The sequence below is a fragment of the Corvus cornix genome, chromosome 20 (assembly GCF_000738735.6).
Source record: "Corvus cornix cornix isolate S_Up_H32 chromosome 20, ASM73873v5, whole genome shotgun sequence".
Classification (NCBI taxonomy): Eukaryota; Metazoa; Chordata; class Aves; order Passeriformes; family Corvidae; genus Corvus; species Corvus cornix.
The window spans coordinates 255,426-277,422 of record NC_046349.1 but is presented as its reverse complement, the minus strand read 5'-3'; the positions used below and the strand labels follow the sequence as shown (position 1 = coordinate 277,422).

At 48.4% G+C, this 21,997-nt stretch overlaps 1 protein-coding gene across 1 annotated transcript in view; it reads right to left on the bottom strand.

Annotated features, from left to right (window-relative positions):
* Positions 1–21,680, bottom strand: part of LOC104698020 (rho GTPase-activating protein 39-like) — a 57,189-nt gene extending 35,509 nt beyond the window's left edge. The window contains exon 1 of the mRNA XM_039563326.1: positions 21,551–21,680. Within this exon, the coding sequence (XP_039419260.1) occupies positions 21,551–21,561 (11 nt within the window). The 5' untranslated portion in view covers positions 21,562–21,680. The remainder of the gene's footprint in view (positions 1–21,550) is intronic.
* Between the last annotated feature and the right edge of the window lie 317 nt (positions 21,681–21,997).

Sequence of the window (21,997 nt, the reverse complement as noted above, 5' to 3'; positions counted from 1 at the left end):
ACTTCTCTCTGTCCCCAAATTGTCATTGAGGGCGAGCACCTTGAACTGTGTTATGGCTATAGAGACCAGCTGAGGACACTGTAGCCTCAGCAGAAGGCAAAAGAGATGTCAAAAAGCATTCCACATCAAGAAGTTTACAGGTGCTTCCCTCCACTCTTTGCAATGATCCACAGGCTGGCCAGGGACACAGATCTGGTGGGTGACCTCTCCTGCCTATCCGTCCCAGCCAGCCCAGGAGTTTTGCTGAGGAACAAAATCATTTGTGGAGCTTGAGTCCCAGGCCAGAGCAGAGAAGTGAGCCAGCTTCCTCAGGCTACGGGACCTGCCTTGACACCCTGTCCAGCCCCCAAGCTGCTGTCATGGCATACCCTGGGTCTCTCCTGCCACCATGGCTGGGGTTTTCATTTTGCAGGTCAGAGCACAAGCTCAAAACCCCAGTACTTAAACAGTCGCCCCAAAGCTCTGGTTTGCCCCAGACACAGTGGCACCTCCTAAGCTCAATGAACGCTTCAGCAGAGTTATTTTTCCTTTTATGGGCTGAGCATTTAAGAACAAGTTGCAGAAGAAAAAAAAAACCTGGCAGTTTTCATCCCCTCTCCTTCCAAAATGTGCTGCATGCATCCACAGCTGCATCCAAACCCCAGCTGCTGGAGGGCAGGCAGCTGTGGGGGGAAGCTCGGTGCCAGCCGGACAGTCCCTGCCCAGGGGACACGAGCTGCCCTGGCAGGGAGCTGAGGCCTGGCACAGCTCGGTGCTGGCCTCCTACATGCACAGCCTCAGGCTGCATCAATCCCAGGACATGTGGTCAGGTCAGTCACTGGAATGGGACCAGGACTGGGACTGATACTACCACCACTGCACCTGATGGGTGACTGCTCAACATGCTCATAACTAGACTTTGTCCCCAGTATATAGGATTTACATGGGAAAACTTCAATTTTATCAATATCCTAGAGAGGAAATATTTCACAGTTGCTTAGGTGAAGGCATTCCAGGACAACCTGCCAGTTCAGCAACAAATGATGGCTGTGGCTGTGGCTGCCTACATTCCACCCCTGGTGCTCTCCCACAGCAGCATGTTGGGCTCAGCCCCAGGGAAGCAGCCTGATGCCCTCCCATCACCCCCATGGTGATGCTCCTAGCTTCAGGGAGGATTTGTGCAGGCACACTGCAAGCATGGCTCAATGGTCATCACCACAGTCATCCCACCTGTACAGGGTCCCACCCAAGGGGGCAGCAGGACTCATTCAAGGTCATTGCCAGATGCACCAGCCACATCCTTCCAGGAGTGTAAATCTCTGCAGGCAGGTAACCCAAGTTATAGATCTACTTTCTCCATGTCTTCTTGGAACACACCAAGCTAAGACAAATGATGCCAGTTGGAGCAGACCTGAGCTTCATCCACTTCTGAGTGTGTGTGCAGGCACCAAGTCATACAGGATCTGCCCACAATGGCACTCAAAGCAGCTAAGAGCCTCCCAGCATGAATGAAACTCTAAAATCAGGCCTGGGCTGCTCATGTTTTTATAAGGGGGATGCATACAAACAAAAGGAAAGGATGGAGATGGAACCCATGCATGAGTCTCTCACCTTCTCAATGGGCCCCAGCACCTGTTAGCACTACCTGCTGATTCAAACCCTGGTCAGTGACCAGAAAGCTGGACAGACCTATAAGACACCCACACCTCTTGGCAGCTGCTGAACAGAAGCAAACTGGACCTAAGCAGGGTGACATTTCCCAGCGCTGACAATGCTGCACCCTGGGTGAAGAGCATTGTGCTGTTAAGCTGAAGGAGTTATACCTGCCAAAATGACATAGGGCAAGAACCCAGAGCCCTGGAGAAGAGGCATACATCAAATGATCTCCCTGGGCCAAAGCAAGTAATGTCACACCAGTGATATCCCTGCTATTTCAAGGACACGGCAGCACCCACTGCCCTGTCATTCTATAATTACTGACAAAAGTCTTGATTTATCTAGCTTGCTGCCCAGCTGCTTCAGGACTGAGATTTATTCTTCCCTGCCTCCTATGTCACCACTACCGATTTCAGGGATTCCCCCCAGCATTGCCATGAAGCCCTTGCAGCCAGGGGCCCAGCAGCTGCTGCCTCCGACAGTTGATGCCAAGGAAAGCAGTCTGGGAACAGGAGGCTCCACAATCCGAAGCTGTTCTAGGAAAGGTGCACCACCACATAAACCCAACAATTGCTCCAGTACCCTGGGAGCAACCCACAACCTGCACACTGTGGGAGGAACGGGACTCTGCAGTGAGTGATCGTCTTCATTTCTGTACACGGACCGTCCTGGGCTCAGTGACATGATGCCAGGCATCGCACAGACGTAAATACACTGCAGTGCAGCAGAGCTTCCCCATACAGGAGGGCAAAAGAACAATCATTCCTGTACCATCATCACTGAAGGGAAGAGAGAGCCCACAGCAGCCAGAACAGAACAAAGTAAATAGCCAAGTCCCAAGGCTCATTTGCATCATGCACAGAGATATTTGTTTGCTGCAGAAGAGAACACTGAGCAATGACAAGAAAACATTTACAGAGATTTCTGAACAGTGTCAGAGGGTGAAGACAGGGAAGACAGGAACAGAAAAGAAACTTCCAGAACCAGCAAAGGGAAACCCATCGAGCCAGGACCTCAGGACTGAATGGCCACCATAGTGAGAGCATGCAGGGTTGGGGACTCGAAGGACCTCTCAGGAGACCCACCTCTGATCTAAAATAACTCCACCAAACCATCAAAAAAACATGACAACTTTAGCTTTCCTAAAGGCAGCACATGAGCCCACAGTGGTCACGAACAGGAGCAGACTGAGACTGTAATTACAGGGTGGAGAACCTGCACAGCCAGGCCATGCACAACCGGACAGTGTCACCCCAGGTGCCAGCTGAGGACGCCCTGCAAGCAGCCAGATCACAGAGCGTAATGCTTTCAAGCACCACTCAACAAAGCTACATATTTGAGGCAGCTACCTTCCTGGAAGTGTGACATTAGCAAAATAATGGCCCTCTGTCTCTGTTCATTTAAAGGGCTGCCAGTCATTTATGAACTGAAAAACAGGGTCCCTTGAAAACTCATGCACAACACAGCCACGGACAGCAAAAGACCAGGTTATTTCTCAGATAGCAGAGTCCACAAAACACTGTGGGCTAAAAGCACAAAACAAATATAACAGTGTTTCATCACAACTTTTTTCGGCTGATTCGTTCTTCAGCAAATCTCTCCAGCTGCAGCTGTCTCTGCCAACTCTGTTGAAAAAACCATGAAGGAACAAATGCAGTGAAGCTCTTGAAAGTATTAGCTGTCCAAGCTTGCTATGTGTGACTCAAGTTAACCACTACAATGCCAAGCTGGCAGAGGAATTTGGTTGCAAGTCAAAGGCAAGGAATAGGAGCAAGCTGGCAGCGAGTCAAAGGAATAACCGTCTGCAAACAAACAACTCTCTCCTGTGCTGCAAGCTGCCATCAGGAAGCTCATCCCAACAGGACTCTGTGCAGAGGAGCCACTTCAGTGTCATCATTTTCTCCAGCCCAAAGCACACCAATTTCCTCTGGCAAAGAAAGAGAGGCGGTAAGTAAATAGCTGAAAACCTCAGGCACAAAGTTCATAAACTCTTTATAAAACAATAAGTAAGAAAAAATAGTATCTCATGGAAAAGAGGTCCTTCAATTTGTTTTGCCCACAGGAATTGCTGAACAACAAGCACATTAGACACAACAGAGTCAGGATATTGCAAAGCCAATGCACTGGACCCACAGCATTGGTCCCTCCTGCATGCCTGCCCACAGGGAAGCACATGGGTCCCTGCCCTATGCACAGCTCCAGCCCTGGAAAGCTCACCTATCCCTGAGCAAATTCTCAGCTAATCTGGAATGAAAACCACAGCCCATGTTTGACTACTTTATATTGGTTTTTATTCTGATGTAATAAACCATGAAAAAAAGCTTCCTCCAAAAGGAAAGGCATGCTTAATTGTTGCCCCAAACTGACATTCTTTTCCTGATCGTCTCTACAACATTACAGTGTGAGTAGGCGTCACATCCCGGGAGCTGTATTTCAACTTCTGCTTTGTCTGCTACATACTTGCATCTGCAGGACCAGCAGTGACTACAGTAACACCTCAAACTCCAAGTAAACAAAAGTACTAGTTATGTATAGTTCCAGTGCTTTGTCATTAACAAGCTCTGGCTTGATTTAATTAGAAACAAAGACAGAGGTGCTTGACCTTGCCTCAAAATGCAGTCATAGCTTTTTTAAAACTGAACATCTCTTCAATCTTGCAGATGTTAGACTTCACAAAACAAAGTGCAATTAGTTAAAGCCCCAAATTTGCCTTTGCTCTCACCATGCCACCGAAACAAAGGTGGGATTAACCAGGGTAGACCTCATTGCAGTCTTCAACACACTCACGAGAGGAAGCGGAGGGACGGGTACCAATCTCTTCTCTCTTGTGACCAGTGACAGGACTTGAGGAAACAGCATGAAGCTGAGTTGGAGGAGGTTTAGGTTGGACACCAAGAAAAAGTTTTTCACCCAAAGGGTCGCTGAGCACTGGAACAGGCTCCCCAGGGTACCAGTCACAGCACCAAGCCTGTCAGCTCAAGAAGCATTTGGACAACACTCTTAGGCACAGGGTGGGATAACTGGGGTGTCTTGTGCAGACCCAGAAGGTAGACTCAGAGATCCTGATAGGTCCCATCCAACTCAGCATATTCTATGATTCCTGAGCGTCCACAAGAAGGCAGTTTGTGGTGAATAGCTGTGTCACTGAAGGCTCTCAAAAAGGGTCTCAGTTGTTTCTTGGAGATGCTCAGGAAAAAACAGTTGGGCTGCAGAAGGAGGTAGTCCCTCATGGCATATGTTGCCCTCCCAGGAAGACTCAGCCCTTGGCAGCACCTCTGGAGGTACTACAGACCATCCCAGGAAATGAGGAGAGCAACGATAAAAGAAGGATGTAGTCACTCACTGTGGACATCACAATTAACTCCTTGCTTTGGACCAGCCTTTTGCAGGGCATATGCTCATTTCTTCAGCCTCTCCAAGGAGGTTGGTAGGATAAAGAATTCCCTGTTTTCACTTTCTCTCCATTAAGGACAGTAGGTTATCAATCCAGTAAGTCAGGGAGATCAGGGAAAGCACAATATCAAAGACAGTGACATCTGAAGCTGCAAGTTTCAAGACTGCCAAAAAAACTTTCAAGTTGGTGAGGAAGGGGAGGGAAGGTTTTACAGTTAATAGCTGTATTAACTATTAGCTGTATTACAGCTCCTCCCTGAATGAGAGGAGACTGGCCTGGCAAAATAACTCCTTCCTCTGGAAGGATGAAACTGGACAACTGCAGCTGTGACTTGTGTACACCCAGAACCAGAGCTGGGGACAGACTCGTGACCCCAGTTCACAGGCACCCATTGCAGCCTTTCACAGATGCTCAGGCTCAAGTGGAAACACCACCTTAAGCAAAAGCCCAGGTTTCACCTTTACCACAGCTCTTTAAAAGGTGTCAAAAGACCTGGTGATGGTATTTTTGACACAGTTCCACACAGTTTGACACAGTTCCAACTCAAAGGAGCTAATGCAGCTGGGAAAAGTGGATATGCACTTGGGGGGTTTTAAACTCAGCTAAATTCAACTAGTGCCAAGAACAGTTGAACTGCAATTTTAAATACCCAGGGTTTATCTTGTTTAAATAACCAGGAGGTAAGTAAAGAAATCATGCAGACCAGAGCCTGGCCCAGATCACGTTTAATTTGCGCCAGGTTCTCCCCTTGACCAAGTCAGACTGAAGCAAACACTTAAGCTACTTTGCATAGCTGGAGGAGTAAATATGTGTCATCTGTTTGCCCTGGTTTAAAAGAAGGGGGAGAAAGGGGCAAAAAAAAGAGAAAAGGAATTAAAAAGAAAATTGAGACTTATAAATGGCACAAAAGAGACATCTCAGCTCAGGAGGTGGCTGCAGAGCTGGCAGCACTAGACAGGATCTCCAGAACAAAAAAAATCCAGGAAATCCGCAGTGTCACTTCTCCCCACATTGATTTAAAATGAGCTTATTCCTTGCACTTGGTACATGAGGAAGAAGGAGCTTCCTGGCTATGATGGGGGGAAACACAGTTATTAATAGCATCACAATGAGCAAGTATCAGAAGTTATGTTGCAGCTCTGGAAGATCTTGGCTGGTTCATGAAAATATGTGTTGCCATGGCAGTAATTGCTATACATGGTAACAGTGAACAGTGGGGCGAGAACAATACACTTTTTGATTTGGTGCCCAAAACAAGTTCCTTTTGTTTTCTCCCACCAAAACCGCACACATTTATTAGCTTGTGTTCAATCCAAAACTGAGCTTTTCACTTTCAGCAGTGGCAAGGAAGATAGCAAAAAAGAGACAAATCCAGGAAGACATCAAAGCAGGCACCACTCTCTGTCCTTCTGCAGTGGCATGGCTGATGGATTGGGGCAGAAACCTGGACCACATTCAACTTTGCTTTTTATTCAATATCCACCTAGACAGTCTTCATCTGCCAAATACTATGTACCCAGTACATAGTATTTGCCACTGATAAAAAAAAAAAGAGCAAAAAATTGTAGAGGCACTTAAAGCAAGGCCTCTTCAAAGATGGGGTGACCCGACATTCAATATCCAACCTGGCAGCAGACCACAATGATGTTGGGAACTGTTCTGTCCTTTGCTTCCCTCTTTGCTGTTTCCAGCCTCCACTTCCCTTCCTGCAGCACTGCTGAGCACCAAGCACAGGGTGCTGACACTTTCCAGGACCACCTGTTACCCTCAATTCATTCCTGAATTTCAGTGCTCAGGATTTCTTCCCTCATTTGCTCTTCCCCAGCCACCACTTTCATCCCCATTTCTAGATCAGGTACAAACACTGTGAGCAGCAGAGATCCCACCCCAGCTCCCCGAGGACTTCCCTCCTCTGTAAAGTCTGACCATCTACTCCTCATCTTTGCAGCCTAATAATCATTTATTCACCCATGCATCCCATGATGGACTTTTCCTTGATACCCTGTGCCAAAACCTTTCAGTGAGGTCCACTAGACCACTCCACTTGATCACCCCTGCCATGTACTCAGAAACACCTTCCAAGTACCAGTGGAGTCACATAGCTCAGTTTTGGTCCACAAAAGCCATATTGGCTCTTCCCCAACACATCACACCTATTTATGTTCCCACTTAATGCTGATTTCTGGAAACTTTGAAAAGCATAAGACATGCACCTTTGGAAAAACCAAGTGCCCCCTCCATTCTGCCTACAGGAGAGACACTCAAGGAGGTTTGTTAAGCAAAACACGTAAGCCTGGTCATGCCCTTTCTCCATCTTGTCCCTCATTCCTCAAGAATCCACACACGTATTACAGATGCTAAAGGCACATGGCTGGCTGTTCTTCCTAGTAACTATCTCAGACTGGCTGTCCATAAATTTACCCAAACGTTTTTTAACATGATGATGCCTTTTGCATCCACAACCCCCAAGAACACCGAAATCAGAAGTTAATCACAGATTGTGTAAAATAAATGGCCTTCCTCCTATCTGCTATAAACCAATCTCCTTTAGGTTTCACCAAGTGCCCAAAATTCTAGGGCCACACAAGATGTGGTAGAAAAAATTCAACTTAATCTAAAAAGGGGAAACACTGTCCCCATCTTTTAAAAGCGTAGAAAGGAGGACCCTGGGAACTACCGGCCTGTCAGCCTCACCCCTGTGCCTGGGAAGACCATGGGACAGACCCTCCTGGAAGCTCTGCTAAGGACATGGAGGTGATTCAGGACAGCCAGCATGGCTTCATCAAGGGCAAGTCCTCCCTGACCAAGCCAGTGGCCTTGTACAATGGCACAGCTCCGTACACAAGGGGGGGGACACAGATGTCCTTTATCTGGACTTCTGTAAAGCCTTTGAAACAGACCCCCACAACATCCTTCTCTCTAAATCAGAGAGAGATGGATTGGATGAGTGGACTGTTAGATGGTGTATTGGTTTGGCACAGGCTGGCATTAGGTAGCAGGGGGGCCACAAAGATGGCTCCTGTAAGGAAGCTGCTGGAAGCTTCCCACCATGTCCAGCAGAGCCAATGGCTGGTGGCTCTGAAGATGGACATGCTGCTGGCCAAGGCTGGGCCAATTAGGGATGATGTAACACCTCTGTGATAACAGATTTCAGAAGAAATCAAAACAAAGTGGGGCATGCACAGTTTTAATTGCAGCTAGAGAAGAGGAGGAAGTGAGCACATGTGAGAGAAACAACAGGGAGACACCAAGGGCAGGGAAGAAGGAGGGGGAGGAGGTGCTCCAGGCACCGCGGCCGAGATTCCTCTGCAGGCCATGGTGAAGACCACGGTGAAGCAGCCGTGCCCCTGCAGCCCCTGGGGATCCACGGGGGGTGCAGAGATCCACCCGCAGCCCCTGGGGGAGGTGCCCGTGCCAGAACGGGTGGATGCCTGGAGGAGGCTGTGATCCAGTGGGAGTCCCGGTGGAGAGAGAGGGCCCTGCTTCCAGGCTGGAGCAGCCTGGCCTTGGAGGACTGCAGCCCGTGGAAAGAGAGACCCACAGTGCAGCAGTTTTGGGAGGACTGTGTGCCCATGGGAGGGACTGACAGTGCAGCAGTTTTGGGAGGACTGCTGCTCGTGAGAGTGGACCCACGCCAGGGAAGGTCACGGAGAACTGTCTCCCGTGGGAGGGAGCCCCCGGCCGCACAGGGGAAGGACTCCTCTCCTGGACCAGCAGAAGGAAATCTCAGTGATGGACTGACAGAACCCCCATGCCCTGTCTCCCTGCACTGTTAGTGGGAAGGAGGGAGGGGCTGGGGGGTGGAAGGTGTTCTGAGGGCTTATTTTACTTCTCATTATCCTCCTCTGACTCTGTTAGTAATAAATTCACTTCGCAACTTAAGTTGAACCTGTTTCACCCTTGAAGTGTTTTATTCTCCTGGTCCTTATCTTGCTCATGAAGCCTTGGGTAATTTTTTTTTTCCTTTTCCCTCCTCTGCCCAGCTGCGGCAGAGAAGGGTGAGCGAGCAGCTCTTGTGGGTGCCTGGTGTTGGGCCAGTGCCAAACCACGATAGATGGATAAGAAAGTGGTTGGACAGTCACATCCAGAGGGTAGTGCTCGATGGCTCAGAGTCCCAATGGACATCAGTGACAAGTGGGGTCCCTCTGGGGTCCATATTGGGACCAGTGTTATTTAATATCTTCATTAATACATGACGAGAACAAGTGTACCCTCAGCAGGTTTGCAGATGACACACCTGAAGGACAGGGCCATCCACAGGGACCTGGACAAGCTTGAGAAGTGGCCCACGGCAACCTCAGGAGGTTTAACAAGGCCAGATGCTGGTGTGGCACCTGGGTTGGGTATCAGTCCCAGTATCGATCCCCACTGGCGCAGGAACAGATCGAGAGCAGCCCTGCTGAAAAGGATTTTGGGGGTGCTGGTGGATGAGAGGCTGCACACACCCGGCCGTGTGCGCTGGCACCCAGAAACCAACCATGTCCTGGCTGCATCAAAAGAAGTGTGGACAGCAGGTCAAGGGAGGGGATTCTGCCCCTCTACTCCCCTCAGGTGAGGCCCCACCTGCAGTGCTGCATCCAGCTCTGGAGTCCTCAGCACCAGACAGACATGGACCTGTTGGAGCCAGTCCAGAGGAGGCCACCAAGTTGATCAGGGGGATGGAGCACCTCTCTTATGAGGAAAGGCTGAGAGAATCGGGTTTGTTCAGCCTGGAAAAGAGGAGGCTTAGGGGTGACATAACTGCAGCCTTCCAGCTCCTAAAGGGGGCTTACAAGAAAAATGGAGAGGGACTTTTTACAAGAGCATGTAGTGACAGGACAAAGAGGAATCGATTCAAACTGAGACTAGGTTTCAATTGGATATTAGGAGGAAATTCTTTGCTCTGAGAGTGGTGAGGCACTGGAATGGGTTTGACCAGAGTAGTTGTGGCTGCCCCTTCCTTGGAAGCGTTCAGAGCCAGACTGGATGGAACTCTGAGCAACCTGGCCTAGTGAAAGGTCTCCCTGCCCATGACAGGGGGTTGAAACTAGATGATCTTTAATGTCCTTTCCAATCCAAACCATTCTATGATTCTATTACCTCCATGACTTTGCATACCTTGATCATAGGCTCTGCAAGACTTTTCTAAACCAAGGAGTCACAAATTTTTTGTGCTCTCTCCTCATAAGGCAGCTGCTGTGTCCCTTAGTAGTTTTAATCATCTTCACTGAAGTCTCTCTAACACCAGTGTCCTTCTCACAATGCAGAAATCAGAACAGCATGCAGCCTCCAAGACATGAACAAAGTGTTGGAGAGGGTCAAAATTATGTCCTCTGCTTTGTTATTAACTCCCTTGCTGATGGTGTCCAAAACTGATTGGTTTCTTTGGCTAATATCACAGACAGAACTGATGATTTCAGAGAACTGTCAATGACTCCAAGCTTCTTCTCAAGCTATAACCACTAGGTCCAGACTGAGTATCAAACAGGCCCAGGACAGGTAATTTTTCCCAGTTCACCACATTTTCCTACACTGACACTTATCTGTCACATATTGGTCCACTTGCTTGGTTCTGTGAGGTCCTTACAGATTTCCTCACCTTCAGTGAGCTATTCAATCCACTCTGCAAACCTGGGAATGTCACTGCACCCCTCTGTACCTGAGGTTACCCATAAGATGCAAAACACTCCCAGCACCAGTTTCTCCGGCCTTGCTGCTGCCTCTTTCCCAGGCTGAAAAATGACCAGCAAGCCCTACCCTTTGCAGTCTGTGCTTTCACCAGCTCTCAGTCCTTAACAAGACCCTTCCTCCATGCCCACGGTGACTCTCTCCTAAAAGTCTTTGGCAGAGAAATTTGCCAAAGACTGTCTGAAAACAGAGATTCATGAAGCCTAGTGGTCCTGCTCCCAGCATGCTCATCGACCTCCAGCAGATCTGTGGGGCAGAGGCAGGGCTTGCCTTTACAACAGCCCTGCTAACACTGCTCCAAGCTTGGCCATGCCTTCAGCAAACTTGTTCTTCATTGCAGAGACTTAGGCGCAGGGGTCAGACCCAACAGTCCATGGAACCCTGAATACTCTCCACAGCCCTTCCCTAGCAGCACACCCGAACAAATACTGAGCCACTTCCCCAATTTCCTCAAGACTCTCCACTTTTAAAAATGCCATTGCATTTGCCACCACCAATTAATGTGATACCAAGGGCACTTTAGCAGCAGGATACACACGAAACTATCTCAGCAATTTCAGATTTAAGATCCTTTGGCACTCTTGAGTACATGCTATCTGTTCCTTAGTTTCTTATCAGTTCCTCTATTTGCTCTAAAGCTATTTCTACTGATGTTCGATACAAGACAACGTCTCAGACAGCTCTTCTGTAGCAAGCTTGTAGTTTGCAAAGCTCCTCCACACGAGTCAAGATGGCCAAAAAATGGTTTAGATTTTTTTGTGATAGCTTTATGTTCTGTGCCTCTCACACTTTGATCTCTTCTCCTGCCAGTTTCTGAAAGGCTTCTGATGCATTTGAAAGTTAATCATATTTGGCAAATTCACTCTTCAAAAGTCTTAATCTGGCCTGCCTTATTTTAATTTTACATGTAATCTGCTGAAATAGATAGGGTTTTGGTCTTCCTGCTTGGATACAGCTTCCCCTTTTTGGTAAACCTCCTTCTCATACCACTATCCTTCTTTCCTCTGCACATTTCCCTTTTTTTTGCATCTTTCTTTAAAAGGCCAAACAAAAAAAGTCTGATCTATTCTTGTTGGAGCTATCCAATCTTTCTGAGCTGGTAATGTCATCACTAAATGATTTCCATGCCACCTCTGTTCCCATCAGCTCCTCTTTAGCCAAGGAACAATCTTAGGGCTCTTACAAGACAGCAGACAGCCCCTTTTTAGCAGACTTGGGAATAAACACCAGCTCTGTGGCCAGTCAGACAGGTCTCATTAATTTTATTTTTATGCTGCCAGTCATAAGGATCCCATTATAACCCCAGGCTTAGCATTATCATAACTATTCAGCACATATGTACTGAGTTTTCACAGGTAACTGCATGTTCACAGTTTCTAGATGCACAAAACTAGATGTTTTTCCAGCTGGAAACATGCTACACAACCAAAGCACCTCCTGAGGCAGCCACCAGGTGAGAGGTAGAGGAGTCAAGGCTCCTCCTTCCTGGGAGGAGTACAGGATGATATCAAAGGGCAGCCAAGATTCCAGGAGAGCAGCGCCCTGCAACAGCATTTCCCTTCCCAGGAGCTGCCACAGCTTAGGCCTTCTCCCTTGTTAATCTTCAGCACTACTGAGCACAGAGCTCTAGCCAAGGTTGAGGCCAGCAGGACCTTGGCAGGAGACATGCAAGAGACAAGAGGCTGGGCCCAATAGCTAGCAAACTGCAAAACAGGTTTAGTCAGCAACAGGTTTTAATCTAAAAAATAAAAACATCATGGATCAATTCTTGCCGAAGCACAGTAAAAATGAGGATTGCACCTCCCAGCTATTCATTCCTTTTCTCATCTTCTCTCACAGCTTAGCCGGTGTAAAGTTGAAAGATGAAGCCAACACTGTCCTGCCTCTTGAGCAGCACAGAGAGCTCTGCTATGACAGAGCTGCACCCAAGAAGGGGCTGGCTGAATGCCGCCTTCAGCAGCACCCAGTTTTCAGAGTCAGCCACACAGATACTGCTTTCTGTTCATGGGCCCACAGACCGCCTGTCCTAATGACAGGCTGCACTTCCCAGAGGACCAACAGAGCAGTCCAAGCTCTACAGCACAGACACACCTCACCGTTAAAGCTCTTAATGCCTTTCCCAGGCAAACAGCCGCACCATTCAGGAGGGTTTACAGCTGTACACCTATACGCAAAGCAGTACAAGGTCCTACCATAAGAAACAAACCCAAAATGGTAATTTCTGGAGAATACTGTTAATTCATGTAAAGTCCCTCAAATCTCTGCAGTCCATGAAACTGCTTTACACCAGGCCCAGCTGGAATTCAAAAGACAAGAAAGCTGCACTGCTGGCAGTTCTATGACAAATTTGTCTGTTCTCTGACCACCCACATGCTCTTGCTTGAAGAAATGGCTGCTGTTGTGAACAGCAGAGGCTTGAGCAATGCAATAGGAATTAACTGCATGCCCTCCTCTGCTTGTGCCAAGGGCTCACCACGTGCCGTTCCTGGAGGCCCAACTCTACTTTGGAGTTGGTGCCACGTGCCCTGGCAAGACCAGGGTAATAGAGCTGTCTGGGCCAGCTGCAGTGGCTATTTTATTTCACATCCAGAGTACAAGATGTACGTTGTATCAGGAGACACTCTAAAATAGGAAACTGTGCTCTTCCCCAAAGAGACTCCACTACAGGTCAAAATCAACACCTTTCGAGCTCAGCTCACTACCCGAGCCATCCAGGCCAGGCAGGGGTGGGCACAACAACTACTGGAAGATGTTCATTTTTACATGTAGTGCTGAACTCTGGGTTGTTTCACTAAACCATTTGGTGATCACCATGCTGTTCACTCTTTCCCATCTGAAGTCTTTGCTTCCTGCTCCAGGGAGAGCGGGGTGGACAAAGCAGCCCAAGGTGGAACTTCCCTGTAGCCAGCACAACTTCACCGAACAACAGGTTACCAAGAAGCTTCTCCCCCATGCACAGACAGCTCCCACAGCTCAAAAGCAGCTAAATTGCGAAAATAGTGAGTGATTTCATCCCTCCAAGACCAAATAAAGTTTAAGCACGCAAATGCTCAGCTGTTAGAGCACTGAATGGCTGATGGGGAGCTGCCATTGCACATCGAGAGGCCACCTTCCTGGGGAATAGTTATGGGGAGCCAGAGAGGCTGAAATCACTGACATGGCCCTGACTGCCAGACTCATACAGCCTTCCCTGTTTCAAGAACAAGATCAACCCAAAGAAGTGCCCCCACTAAAGGAAGCTCTGTCCACAGTATCTCTCTGCCAGCCTCCCTCTTGTAGTGACATTTGGAATTCAAGGCCAAAGTCACTTCAACAGCATCACATTCAAAGCTGGCTCAACAGACCATGGGAGAGGGAACAGGATGATAACATCATGGCACACTAAAATCAGAGTGGATGATTCAATGATGTACTGCAAATTCAATAATTGTCTATGACCCCCTCCCACTCTTTCCCCATCCCCAGCACTCTTCATATGAGGACAGCAGAGCTCCTCAAATCCCTCACAGAGATAATTCAGCCTGCTAACTAAAAGCAGATGGTTTTCTCTTGCTTTAGTGAACTCAACCACTCTGGTGACAGGACTCAGAGCCAGAAAAAAAAAAAAAAGAAAAAGGTGGCAGTGAACAGCTTCACCTCCAGATCATCACTGTTTTTCTTATTTTTTATGCTTATTGCCATCCCAAAACAGACTTCTAATTTGGAAGTCTCCAGAACCTTAAACCTGTGTCTTAGACTAATTTCAAATAACAGCTTTAGTGAATTTAGGCTGGGTTGTCATACTACCACCAGGCATTTCCTCAGCAGCTTCTAAATCCTCTGTACAGAAAGGAGCATATTTGCTTTTCACCCTTATCTTCAGTGAATTTAAAATTAATTTAATGAAAATTAGAGTAGCTTATTTCAGGGGCAAGCTCTCTGAGGTGTTTCCAAGCCAAAACTGCAACTCTTTGGCCATTTGTACTCTAACTCAGGACTGCAGATGAAAACCCAAGGGCAGCACCAACCCAAGCACAAAGTTGTCCTCTAAGCCCCAATGCTACTTGCTTCCCACTCATTTTGCTGGGTTGATTAAATACAACTCAGCCATATCCCAGCCAGACTATTCACTGTATTACAAGGGTATAAACTGCTAAGATAATATACCTCCACATTACGATGTGGTAAGCATCTGCCCTCAGGCCTGCATTAAATGCTCCTCATGCCAGTTGCACTCCAGGCTCTGCACCTCAGCTCACAGCCATTTCACCATCTCTCTTTGCTTCACTTCATGTTGATTGGTGATGATCAAGAATTCATAAAAACACTTGGAGTTTCTCCTCTCACCCTAGCTTAGAGCAATGCTTGGAAGATCTAATAAAAAAATCCCAAACATAACTATTGGCTCTAGGGAGCCAAGAAGAGCTAAACAATGTGGTTGACACACAGCTGGATAGCTGCAGCTATCAAAGAACCATCAAAGAACTACAATGTACATAAGGAAGAAATGGATGCAGGACCAGAAGAGGACCAAATACAACATTTACCATTTTATAACAAAGTGACCATGTCGAAACTAACAGCTGAACCTTGGGTTACTGTTTAAACACCTAGAAGGAAGACTCAGTGCCTGGATCACAGTGTGACCACCTACAGTTCACTCCATGTCTGGAAACAACCCGGCACTATTTCCCACATGGCACCAACAGCATACAGGGGACAAGCCCAGAGCAGATAAGACTTTGTGGTGGAGTACAACTGCACCAGCAGATTGGCAGGGGGGTGAAAAGTAGGTGCTGGAGCAGTTGAGCTGGCCAGGACCAGTGGGCAGGTTGGGGTTCCAACAATGTGAGTCAGCCACACCAGCCAGTGCAGAGGAACCTTTCCAGGCAAGGCTACACAGCACAGCTCACCCACTGCATTCCCTGGGCCTGTATTTAATTATTCAGCTATAAAGTCTCCTGTAACTTTTTCTCTGACTTTCCTTTGTGCCTGAAAATATTTTACACCAATTCATCCTCCTAACCTGAGCCCTGGCTGCTTGTACACAACACATCACACTGCCTCAGAGTCAGAAAAACCCAAGACAGCTGAACTCTGTGTGGTTAAAAGGGGATTTGCTGAGCTCAGTCTCAGCTCATCAGGCAGCATTGTGCAGGGATTTTCTTGGTATCACTAGTGATGGAGACGGTAAGCCTCTTTGTTTATTTTTTCCCAGATGAATGACACAAGCAAAAGCAAACAGAAAAAAACAGACCTACAGAACACAGAGGCTATCCCTGCTACAGAGCACCTGGCCCTGGCCCACAAGTCCATGATGACACAAAATCCCACTATGTTGAGTCTTTGCTGCCTCTGTAACAGGTTTCCAGGCAAAAACCAGCAACCTTGTTTGCCCAAGTTGGAAACAGCCCCATCTGTCAAAGCAAAGTGCTTTATGGCAGTGTCCCACAGCTGCGAAGTTACACACACAGGTGAACCCAGCACAGGTTTGTGCTTGGGGGACCCTTCCTGCTTGGCTTGTTTGGTTTTGGTAGATCATAAACCCTGCAGCTAAGAAAAAGGCTGGTTTAGAGATGCCCAGGACTGCTCTGCTTCAAGTTGAGACAGGAAGACACAGCAAGTCTGGGGAGTACAGGGTGCTCCCTGTTCATCTTCACTTCATCCCATGTTGGAGCACTTGCCACTGAGGAAGTGCAGCAAGAGCTTGGCTCAGGGAGCTGAGCGCAAGCAGAATACAAGAGGGGTAGGAAAATACACCCTCCTTGTAGAACCAGATTTCTATTTGCCTCTGATGGTTGATGAAGATGTCAGCAAACAATTTTATTAAGACCTCTTTATTTCAGAAGTTCCAGTGTTCTGTAGCATGGAGCCCTTGCTGGAATTTCATACAAGACCTAAAGTACAAAGAGACAAACGAGCCTGAAAAAAAAATAAACTCAGCATCTCCAGCACTTTTGTGTTTCAGTGTGGTTTTTTTTCAGGAGAAATTTTCTAAAGCTGATATTGTCCAACTCAAGCCCCTTCTTTTTGCCTGAAGCATGTAACACGGGGAGGCCATGTCTCCTTGAGCTGCTACACAAGCCATGCCAACATTCCCCTTGGAATCACAGAGTCCTTTCCCTCTCCCATGCTTCGCTGCAAGCAAACAATCTGGACTTCCAGCATCCTCATTTTAAGTTTTCCAAATATCTCTTGGCTGTGTGTGCTGCATAACCAAAAAAATGGCAGCTGACAACACACAAATAAAAAAGCTTGGGAGAGTAGCTGGAAGATAGTTGACACCAGCTACACTGAAATTTACTGGGCTACACTCAACTGGAAATATAAATCACTTAATCCTTAGAGCAGTAACCTCAAACCCTTGGAACAGTAACTAGGATGAGAGAATATATACCAAATAATGGTATTTCCGTTATCCCATGAGACAAAGACTAAGTGCAAAAGAATCTTCTCTTGACCTACAGTGTCTCTTCCAGATGTATGAGCCAGATGGACCTCACAGCTGCTGCTCTAGTTAATACTCTCCTGCCACTCCAAGAACTGACTGCTTTAAGAAACTGTCCAAAGCAGAGGATTACTCTTCCTCATGAAAAGCATAAAACCCATCCAACAGACAGCTTGCTTCAATGGATACTCACGACTGAGCTACTAAAAAGGACAAGAAATTGTTTGCTCATTAAAGCTGTCTTTCCTACAAGGGAACAGCCTTCCTTGGCAAAGGCAGGAATTAACATCAAATATGTAAGTAATGACAGCAGAACTCAGAAACCTTCTATGAATCCAGCTAAAACCAAATCCCAGTGCCTGATCCAGAATTTATTTTTATGACAAATAAGAGGCACTTCATGAACTATTTGAATCTGCCTGGGGGACTTTTTATAGAAACACAAGCGTAACATGTCACAACAAGGCACAAATAATTGCACTCCACCTAGGAAGGACTGATGGAGCCTAAATGGAACATTTCAAATTCTGACCTATCTATTTGCTGAAAGCTTGCAAGCATCTCTTCCTAATTGCATCATCCACTGAGAAAGCCATTTGGGGACTACAACAGGAATAGAAACACTGGAAAAGGAGACTTCAGGTAGGAGGAAACACTCCTTCTTTGCTTTGAATTTCTGATTAGTTTCCATCAGAAGACTCTGATGTCTCTGAAGGCGTTTCCCAAAGACCAGGCTTTATCTGCATAGTCAAACACTGGAAGGCTTGACTGCCCCTTAGGAGCTAGCTCTGGGCCATGCTGGGCCTCCTGATGGAAGCAGCTTAGAAAGGTTTTGGCACTGATGGTAGACAGGACAACTACCTTGTCCTCCACAGCCCCTCTTCCACTTCTGCCAGAAGAGCTACTGGAGGAAAACAAACTCCTGGGTTCACTTAAAGCCAGTCATCCCTAAACCATTTCATCCCAAGGAAACTGCCCTGGTAAGCTCACCAGCTCAGCAGCATGTTTAGAGAAGTGGGGATGACAGGAGCGTATGGCAGAGGTCAGGCTTGCTGATAACCTCTCCCTAAGTGCACTTATTCCTACTGATTTTACAGAGCTAACAGAGACCTTTGCTATCCCAGTTCATTTACTGCCAAGTGAACTACCACAATGCCCATCCAGGAAAAGGCTCATTCAGCAGACCAGAGTGGGATAACCTGCTGGGGGGGGGTATGGGCTTGTCATGCAGTCACAGCAAGCCACAGAGAGGATGTTTATTCATGGCCTTATTTAAGCCAACTAAGAAGAGGGTAAACTAGAACAAGACACATGGGCCCACTTCAGAGGATGTGGAGAGCTCTGCCCTGCACAACAGTGAGAGGCTTGGATGCCCTGCCAAAACCAGAAGACCCCTCTGCTACAAAGCCACGGCTGAGTTCAGACACATAGAGCCCATCAGCAGCTCCAGGGCAGGCTGACGAAGTGTCAAAGTTTTCACTCATTCCTAAACTAAAGTTTCTAAAAAACATGGAAACTGGTATTCATGCAAACACAAATTAAAGCCTGAATTAATCTGAATTAACTAAAACCATCAAGCTATACTAAAATAACTCAAGATTCAATAATAAAATTAAGAGTTCTCATTGTAATCACAAAAAAACTGATGAATCCCTTACATTTTGTATTAAGTTAAAACAGCCAGCCAGAACAGCAGGTTTCCTGCTGAACAAGCACACTCAGTACCATTCCCAGTCCTTCCACCCAGCTAACACAACTTCAGCAACCCCAGTATTTCTGGGTAGGCTGGAAGATCTCCTTCTGCACCCATCCGGAGGCTGTTTAATTCAAACAGCCAAAACCATGCTGCTAAAACAGTAGGTCCAAACTGAAAAGCTTTCTTCTCCATAAATAAAATGGCAACCAAGTAGTACTGTTACTAAAGCATTTACCTGTCAGGAAATACAGATATGACACATATTACTTCAAAAAAAGGGTTAATTAATATGCATATTTATTAAATGGCAGTGCCTGCAAAAAAAAACCCCTACCCTCATGGGACAAAAAGTCAGAATCCTACCACTGTTTATGCTTTGTTACCTTTAATTACAGAAGTAATTTCATTAAAGCTGATTCTGTGTATCTTACAGTTCTCTCAACAGTCCCTCAACTATGCTAATAATTCTTCCTCCATGGCTCTAAGAGGAAAAAAAAACCCCTTGTTTCCTGGTCTATAAAACTTTACCTGGTTGCCAGCAGGCAGTTACCCCAATCCTGTGAAGGCAGCCCCAAAAGAATGGCAAAATGGATTCAAAAAATGCCTCAAAGCTCAGACACCAATACAATGAAATCCACAAGATTTTCTTATCCAGTAGGCAGCTCACTACAGGAATCCCAGGCTCTCCTTTCATCTTTGCACCACAGCCCATTACATTTTTCTAGAAATCAAGTAAATCGGTTGAATGGGAGGCATTTGCCTTCTGTGTCCCTAAAGCAGGGCAGTGCTCGGTGAGCCCTGTTCTGCATGGCATATTACACGTGCATGTCTCTCATGAGGACTTCTGCCACAAATCCAGTCAGGGTCAGGCTGAAAGCAGCCTTTTGCATCACAAGGATGACCATAAAATTCTCTGTTACAAAATGCACCAGACCCATGGACTGAGATCTCACTGTAGCTTACGTTCTCCTAGCTAAGGCCAAGACATCTGTTTCAGCTAGGCAAACCTGTTGTGAATGCAGACAGCATGAGAACTATCTGACCAAAATCCTGGCTTCTAAATCTGCATTCCTGTAATCTGCTGTGATCTCAGCATCATGCCAGATAGCCTCCATCCAACTGATAGGAAGAGTTGTCTCACCAAACCAAACTCAAAAGTACTAAAGAAACAGTCAGCAGGGGATACACAGGAAAAACACAGTGAAATCCAGCACAAGAAGCTCTATACTCCTCTGCACCAGCTAGTGGAATGATAGCCTCAAATCTACAGGATTTTGCCAGGTTTTACAGTTTACCCCAAAATTAGGAACCTACAACTTCAATCTCTGAGCACTGACTTGGCTGTCACAAGCAGGGAGGCAGAAGCAACTGCTGTGAGTTGCTGCTGCTGACAAAATGAGAGAATGCTGCTGTGCTCATCATTTTGCTCTGACTGAATTCTGGTATTCTAGGGCCACCCTCAACAGGATTCACTATCCCTTCCCAAGATGCTCCTTACAGGATAACTCAAACCATGGTCTGCTGCAGGAAACGCAGAAGGAAAAGGAAATAAAACAACTTCAAATGCAAGAGAAATAAAAAATTATTCCAAACACCTTGCATTATCAATGAGGCACTGAGAAAAACACCAGCGCAGCTCTCACCCAGACCGACAACGTGAGAAGCCAGCTGAAATCTGGTACCCCTGGGGAGAGTCACGCTGCAGGAATGTTAAATCGGCCAAGTTTTTAATCTAGGATGAAAAACACACTGGCAGACCAGCGCAACAGAAACTGGCATCGGCAACAGGGAGGACGGTGCCTCTGCCAGGCTCTGCACTTTCCTCCTGGTAGAACCAAACTTAATTCAAACCTCTTCTGGCCGGCGATCCCAGGCGCGGAGAGACCTGGAGGAATTCTCCTTCAATGGGGTTATTCATTGGAGCCGTAAAATCCGCCTGCGTTTGTCGGAAGCCGGATGCAGCCTGGGAAACTGGCCTGGCTACCTGGCCCTCCATTTTCACTGCCAACAGGTGATCCTGGCTCCCTACCCTCTTCCAGGAAAGGACAGAACCCACTCCTGGTCACAGTGCAACAGCCACGCCCGATAGTATTTGCACTATCATTTTGTAAAAGCGTTTATTTTTTTAAGCGAGAGAGGGCAAGCTACGGGGGCACCCAGCCCAGTGCCGGCGAACCCGGGCTGGAACGGGCACAAAACCATGGTGCGTTCCCGACGAGCCGCCCGTCTTCGGAGGTGCGAGGGCACCCGACGGAGTCTGGCCACAGCCTCCGGTGAGGCGCAGAGGCCAGGCAGGAGGGAGGACTCCGAGTCAGGGCCAGGCCGGCTCCGCTCAGCCGAGCTCACGGCCGCCCGCCTCGCTCGGAGGCCGCAAACAGCACAGTCCCGGCCCCAGGCAGCGGCCCCGGCGGGAGTTGGAACGGTGCGAGAGGGAGCTCCCCGCCCGGACAGCCCGGTGCGGCGGGAGGCGGACCGGGACCACCGTCCCGCACGAGTCTGGCCGCCCGGCACGGCACGGCACGGCTCGGCACGGCACGGCTCGGCCCGGCCCGGCTGCCTTTCACCTGCCGCCTCGGCTTGCCCAGCCCTGCGCCGCCCCATCCACCCGAGCCGGGGGTGGCTCCCGGCCCCGGCCCCGGCCCCAGTCCAGGCGCAGGCCCACAGCCCCGGAGAGCGGCAATGCTCTCTCCCCTCTCCCGCCGCTCAACAGGTGCGCGACAATCCCACTCACCTCTCCGCCATGGCCGCTCTGCCCGCAAGCGGGGCAGGATGTGAAACCCGATCTCGGCCCCGCCCGGGGGCGGTGCGGCCCGGCCCGGGACCCCCGGCCGCTCCCCGGGTCCCTCTGCCGGGGGCTGCTGTGCCGGGACGGGGCGGGGCGGGGCGGGACGGGGCGGGGCGGGGCGGGGGGAGTGGGCCGGGCCGGGCCGGGCCGGGCGAGGCCGGCAGGAGTGGCGGAGCTGCGGGTCGAGGGCAGCCCCTGGCGGCGGCCGCTGTCGCTCCAGAACCCGACCGAGTCTGCCGAGCCCTGGCGTCGCGGAGCCCCGGCATGGTCCGAGGGGTGGAAACAAGGAGAGTGGAAGCGGAGCCGGGACATCAGTTTTGGAGCCGCTGAAGGCTTATTTAAGCTACAGGTCAATGGCAACAGTCAACGGTCGTGACCCGTTTTGTGAGGAAA